Source organism: Cibotium barometz, chromosome 1 (assembly GCF_041138505.1).
Source record: "Cibotium barometz isolate CiBa-2024 chromosome 1, ASM4113850v1, whole genome shotgun sequence".
Classification (NCBI taxonomy): Eukaryota; Viridiplantae; Streptophyta; class Polypodiopsida; order Cyatheales; family Cibotiaceae; genus Cibotium; species Cibotium barometz.
The window spans coordinates 42,904,361-42,911,401 of NC_141046.1; the positions used below are offsets into that span (position 1 = coordinate 42,904,361).

At 37.5% G+C, this 7,041-nt stretch overlaps 1 protein-coding gene across 1 annotated transcript; it reads right to left on the reverse strand.

Annotated features, from left to right (window-relative positions):
• Positions 1 to 4,988: 4,988 nt before the first annotated feature.
• LOC147642024 (uncharacterized) lies at positions 4,989 to 5,941 on the reverse strand. Its single transcript, XM_086823725.1, has 3 exons — positions 5,790 to 5,941; positions 5,398 to 5,593; positions 4,989 to 5,218 (listed from the first exon to the last, which is right to left on the reverse strand). Exons 1-3 carry the CDS (start codon positions 5,811 to 5,813, stop codon positions 5,118 to 5,120), a joined length of 321 nt encoding a protein of 106 aa, XP_086679851.1. The 5' UTR covers positions 5,814 to 5,941; the 3' UTR covers positions 4,989 to 5,117.
• Between the last annotated feature and the right edge of the window lie 1,100 nt (positions 5,942 to 7,041).

The following is a 7,041-nucleotide window of genomic DNA, read 5'->3' on the forward strand; positions in this document are numbered from 1 at the left end:
ATACTTATTTTCAAAAGTAATTTGATAATAATTAGGCGCTCTTCCAAAAAGAAACTATTTTTAGTTTGTTTGTAAACCTAGCTTGCAAAAAATTGATGATTGTTTTTTTAAAAGGAGACCTTTTGTGGAGGACATCTAGAAAAAATGATGTTGTAAGCTCACAATGTTGTTCATAACCAAGCGGAGAATCTCAATATGTTAAGATAGATAGGTTGGGAGCTTGATCTATTTAACCATATCTGGAACAAACCTTTCTAGTGAAAACCTTACATACTCATTGGACATCAAGGCATCTTCTCAAATTCCAGTAGTAGCGAAAGGTGAATTTTGTATCTATCTATGGGCTCTGTATGAAAACCAAGACTTCTAGGGCCTCTTTTTTTCCTTCATGGTAAACTTCAACTTCACCTAGCTACACCCAAGTTCACATCATGATTAAAAAAATGTTTAAAAGAAAATTTCATGAGGCACTTAGATTAACTCCCTTATAGGATTAGAATGATTTGGGAGAGCCAATGAATAGGCCTTTCTTGAGGTTGTCTAATTAGATCCTTCCATGTTAGGCATCTAAATGTCTTTCAAGGCAGGTGACCTCTTCACTTATGTTGGTAAGATAGGAGGTGATGTCAGCAAGCCCCACTACATTGTGCTCTTTTCACTTCACGGAATCAATCTTTCATGAGTTTGTATGATGAGGAGCTTCAAGAGAATTTCTCTAACTTGGATGTTGCTTTTCTTATTTGTATTGTTTCAAGAATGGAGCAGTGTTATGGAGCTAAAAGCAATTAAGTTCAATATTTATTTTATTGGTAGTGTTATGGAGCTAAAAGCAATTAAGTTCAATATTTATTTTATTGGCAGGATTGAGGTGGTGATTATATGGATAGTCTGCATGTGCTTGTAATTAGTTCAATTCCCTGGGTAGAATATGAGAGGAGGGGTGAAAAGTAAACCTTTTAGTAAGGTTGAGCTGGAACATGGAAGTTAGGTTAATCTAGGAAGTGAAGGAGTGGTTAGTGTGAAGCAAAGGGAGACAAGTTGTTTTTACAAGATTCTTTAAAGGGTTTTTAAAGAGGGAGCTAGAAAATATAAATAACCATTGAAATTATGAGTTAACGACCAAGATACACACTTAATTTTAGGGTTGGTGAAGGATCGACGGCGGTGGGTGAGATTTGATATTAGTATCTCGTTCAAGGTACATGGACGGCTTAGATTTTAAGTCATTACCATGACCGAGGTATGTCAATGGTCGGTGGAGATGGCCTAGTCAAATATGCCTAGGGGGATACAGCATGGCATTGATGTGGATCCGAGTGGCATGAATATCTCGATCGAGATAGTGTGGTGGCGGTGACTTGTATTGGTAACATGGATGATGACTGGAAACCCGGACCTGCTAGCGTGGCATTAGTTGGTATCTCGTTCGAGATATGTCGCTTTAGGCTTGGGAGGCACGTGACGTGTTTTAATTCATGGCGATATCACGATCGAGGTACTCTGCCCGAGATGGGTGGATGTCCCAATTTTAGAGAGAGTGAACGAAAGTGAGTACCCTCATCTTGCAACCGCCCTAATGTTGATCTCTTTTGGTTTCTTTCTGCAATCAAGTGCTTTGTGTTGTAAAGATTCCCTTTCATAATTGTGTTTTCTTACATATTTTTCCTCCCACACAAAAACTAGTAGTAGAACCTAATCTTTGTGATGCAACCTGTGCATGAACTCATGTACCCCACCATTGAAATCCAAAATTATATTAAATATAAACTGTATGTGTTTGCATGTTATATAGGCAACTTTCTTTGCCTCCCTTTGAGTGAATTCTATACATGAACACCAAGGAAACTCCACTGCTATTACATAGTATGGTAGCAATGCTATGCCAAACAATGCTGTGTGTAATATGCTAACAATGTTATGCCACATAATTCTATGTATGCATGCTATCCTTGTGACAAACCAATCAACAAAGAAGTTACAACAAATTTTGTAAATCATTATCAAAGTTATGAAATACAATCTATTTCTAGAAGGTGCTTCCTAATACACATTATTCTTATGATACTTTTTAAGTAATATACTAATTTCAAAATTAATTTGACAATAATTAGGTGCTCTTCCAAAAAGAAACTATTTTTTATTTTTTTGTAAACTTAGCTTGCAAAAATTTGATGATCGTTTTTTTTTTAGGAGACCTTTTGTGGAGAGGACATCTAGAAAAAATGATGTAAGCTCACAATGTTGTTCATAACCAAGTGGAGAACCTTAATATGTTAAGATAGATAGGTTGGGAGCTTGATCTATTTGACCATATCTGGAACAAACCTTTCTAGATCAAACCTTACATACTCATTAGACCCTTTGAGAAAGTAATCAAAACTTGGATGCTAGAAAGACAAAACTCTGATATATTAAATGGACATTAACAAATGGATCACATCAAGGAATCTTCTAAAATTCAAGTAGTAGTGAAAGTCAAATTTTGTATCTATCTCTGGGATCCCTATGAAAACCAAGACTTCTAGGGCCTCTTTTTTTCCTTCATGGTCAAACTTCAACTTCACCTAGCTACACCCAAGTTCTCATCATTGATTAAAAAAATGTTTAGAATAAAATTTCATGAGGCACTTAGATTAACTCCCTTACAGGCCTAGAATGATTTGAGAGCCAATGAATAGGCCATTCTTGAGGTTGTCTAATCAGATCCTCCATGTTAGGCATCCAAATGTCTTTCAAGGTAGGTGACCTCTTCACTTATGTTGGTAAGATGGGAGTTGATGTCGGCAAGCCCCACTGCATTGTGCTCTTTTCACTTCAGGGAATCAATCCTTCATGAGTTTGTATGATGAGGAGCTTCAAGAGCATTTCTCTAAGGATGTCCCTTTTCTTATTTATATTGCTTCAAGAATGGAGTAGTATTATGGAGCTAAAAAAAATTAAGTTCAATATTTGTTTTATTGGAGGATTGAGGTGGTGATTATATGGTTAGTTTGCATGTGCTTGCAATGGAACTAAAAGCAATTAAGTTCAATATTTGTTTTATTGGAGGATTGAGGTGGTGATTATACGGATAGTTTGTATGTGCTTGCAATTAGTTCAATTCCACGGGTAGAATATGAGAGGAGGGGTGAAAAGTAAACCATTTGGTAAGGTTGAGTTGGAACATGGAACTCAGGTTAATCTAGGAAGTGAAGGAGTGGTAAGTGTGATGCAAAGGGAGATAAGTTGTTTTAACAAGATTCTTTAAAGGGTTTTTAATAACGAGGGGGCTAGAAAATATACATAACCATTGAAATTATGAGTTAGGACGAAAAAATAGAAGTTGTCTACATATTGAGTGTAGAGTCACAATCCATGTGTGAGAGTTGCAGTCTACATGTGAGTCAAATGTCAGAGTTGTGATTGTGAGTTTTTGCATGATGGTATAGATAAAGATTGAGAGAAAAGTTTTGATTTTAGAGGTCAACCCCATGACTTCATATGAGAACATCCTAATACAGATGAGAAAGATACACCTCGGGGATTCAAGAGAGTTTTGCCCAAAACATGAATGCAGAGGTAAGGATTATGAGAATTATAAAATGATGTTAGTGGGGAGGCTTAAGGACACATAAGGGGAGGAAATCCATACATTAAGGGACTAGAGAAGGCAATAAAAATCTATAAGGAAGGAGAATACGATTCAAAATAAAGGACTAGAAGTGAAAGCATGGAGAATGTTGTAGAAGGAGGAGATGAAGATGTCTAGGACTGTGTGTTCCACTTTAAAGCTAGCAGTATTGAAGTTATTTGCAATTGAAAATAGCACTTCAAGAAAATATGATACGATTTTAATAATCTATCATGATGTATCATACTATTCACTCACATTGTGACATATACAAAAACAAACATATGAATAAAAATACCAAAATGTATACATGTTATTGAATGACACATAAGACAAAAGAAGAAAATAACTTCATACAAAAATGGAAGATAGCAAAGGCCAAAAGTGGAAGATGATCAAGGGGAAACGATTTAGTTGTGTTTGTCTCTACTTGCATGTCCTCCTCACCCTTGAACTCCACATGAGCTAGCCCTTCGCTGTGTGATGGGCTAGTGTATAACATTTATTACATTCCACATCTATACGAAGACCTTTGTATGTACACTCTGCCTTCCTCTATGGATGTGGAAGCTCCCACATGCATCTAAACCCATTGATGGCCATTGCAATATGGTGGACCTAATTGTCCAACTATATGTTGACATGCCAAATGGAAGATAGCAATTATGCTAGTGAACAATTAACGCTAGTTATGTATGTAATGCTTTTTGAGTTACTACCACTTTAATCATGTTGATGGGCATTAATCTTATTTAGACAAAGCTGGATTATGTAACCTTCATTTGTCGCTATCACCTTAATCCCGTTGGAATGCCAAATGGAAGATAGCAATTATGCTAGTGAACAATTAACGCTAGTTATGTATGTAATGCTTTTTGCGTTACTACTACCACTTCAATCATGTTGATGGGCATTAATCTTATTTAGACAAAGCTGGATTATGTAACCTTCATTTGTCGCTATCACCTTAATCCCGTTGGTGAAGCTTACGTTATTTTACTTTTAGGTCCTTTTGGAAAATCACATGTATACGCTGATAAACATGACAGCAATGCAAGCCTAAGTTAGAGTTAAGTGTTAAATTAGTTTATTTTGAGAATAAGTAGATGAAAATTATTGTTGATTTAGCTTATTTTTAAGGATCATTAGATGAAAATAGTGTACTTGAGCGTAGTTTAGAGCTAATTGTGCGCTTAGGAGCTTCCTGGTGTTGTGTAGTGTTAAGGTTGAAGTCATGGAGTTGTGTAAATTGAAGTCGTGAAGGAGGGTTCCCTGATATATTGGAGCTCAAACGGCAGAAAGTGAGTACGTGTTGCAGAAGTGCATGCCACGTGATAAACATAAATGCAACAAACAAATGAAATATCAAAACAAGATATTACGTAAAAGTCACTTATTATTATTGATGACCCAAAAAGCCTTCGAACGCTAGGTTCTTAGAGCTCATGGGAGGCCATGCTGGCTATCCCCACATGTTGCAAAGTCAATGCAAAATGCAGTTGATTGCTTACATCCCAACCTCGCGGATATGTTTGCGAGGACCGACGTGAGTTTTTTCGCCTACGTTTCCGAGTGCGGCCTCCTCTTCACTTGACAGGCACGTGCAAGCTGCAGCAGAAAGAGGGAGACACAGAGGGAGGTAGTTTTTCAGAACCATGAGGAGTTTTCTTTTTAGAGTACTCACATGTCATATTACTAAATTCTAATAATAAGCTAACAGCCGATCGACCAAACGTTGAATTAACTAATAAAGGTGGTCAGCAGGTAAATAATAGTAGGGCACAAACCACATAAGGGGGGGAAAATGAGATATGGGAGCGTGATGCATTGGGGAGCATAGCCTTCAGCGCAGTCGTCGGATACGCTGGCGCAAGTAGGCGCGGCCCAAGTGGCAAGGCATGTGCAAGTCCCCCGGGCCTGCGCCTGGACCTGGACGGGGATGGACGCGAGCAGCAGCATCATGGTGAGAGCCAGCAGCATCACCTGTCCATGCTCAAAAGAAAAGAAAAATTAAATCAATCACGTTTGGAATTTCATAACATATTAATGATAGGCAGAAATAAAGGGAAAACTAATTTATCTAGCTACGCTTAATTACGACGGCTACCATATAATGTAATCTAGAAAACTTAATTTATCTGGTGTATTACAAGTTTGCAGGCACGCAGGCCAAAAATACCTGAGATGATGGATTCCAAGCCATTTTACTCTCAAGACTGTTGTCAAGAACTGAATCCTCTCCCCCCTTTTATAGTAATATTATAGCAGACTCCAAATACTCTTCTCCTTCCTTAAATGTGACCTGCCACGCCTTCCTTGCCACCTTTGCGTTCTATGGCCTGCAGTACTAGTCACGACTCACGAGAACTTCAACAAAACTCTGCAGTACGAGACATGACATATCATTTGTCACATGGCCCTTTAAGCCACATCAAATTTTGTTTTTTGATTTCTACGATTTCATATTTTTTTGACCAATAATATATATTTATATTAACTATTCAAAAACAGCCATACATCACCCCAAAAAAACAACAATATATATTTATATTAACTACGATACGACGGCGGCTACAACAATAGGAATGTAATCTAGACAACTTAATTTATCTAATATGTTGTGTATTAGAAGTTTGCAGGCCAAAAATACCTGAGATGGATTCCAAGCCATTTTACTCTCAACACTGTTGTCAAGAACAGAATCCTCCCCCCCCTATTATAGTAATATTATAGCAGACTCCAAATACTCTTCTCCTTCCTTAAATGCGACCTGCCACGCCTTCCTTGCCACCTTTGCGTTCTATGGCCTGCAGTACTAGTCACGACTCACGAGAACTTCAACAAAATTATGCAGTACGAGACATGACACGTCATTTGTCACATGGCCCTTACAAGAAACATAAGCCAGTGGCCACATCAAATTTTGTTTTTTGATTTCTACGATTTCATATTTTTTTGACCAATAATTTATATTTATATTAACTAGTCACGAGAAGTTCAAGAAAATTATGCAGTACTAGTCACCAGACATGACAGGTCGTTTGTCACACGGCCCTTACAAGAAACATAACCCACGTCAAATTTTGTTTTTTTGATTTCTACCATTTGATATTAAACCTCGTCGCTTTCCTTAGCTGGTGGGAAGCGGCCACTATTTAACTGACACGTGTAAGAGTACGAACACTCTATCCACTAGCCTATCTGGTCCCCACCCTTAAAAAATATCAAAGTTGAAAGTCCATCTTTTGTCATAGGCCTTAGCCTTCTCTAGATCAAGTTGCATTAGTATGTGATTTTGAGGTGTCCTCAAGGCATGGCCCCATAGATATTGTCATATATTGACCTACCTTTTATAAAGCCATATTGTCTCTTGGATATGATTTTTTGAACAGAGGTGATCTTTAGGGCAATGACTTTGGCTAGGATTTTAT

Coding starts and splice junctions, on each gene's coding strand:
- LOC147642024 (XM_086823725.1), bottom strand. CDS start 5,813: ATGGCTTGGAATCCATCATCTCAG. Junction 5,594..5,789: donor CTTGGAATCCATCATCTCAG/GTATTTTTGGCC, acceptor GAGCATGGACAG/GTGATGCTGCTGGCTCTCAC. Junction 5,219..5,397: donor CATTTTCCCCCCCTTATGTG/GTTTGTGCCCTA, acceptor TTTCTGCTGCAG/CTTGCACGTGCCTGTCAAGT.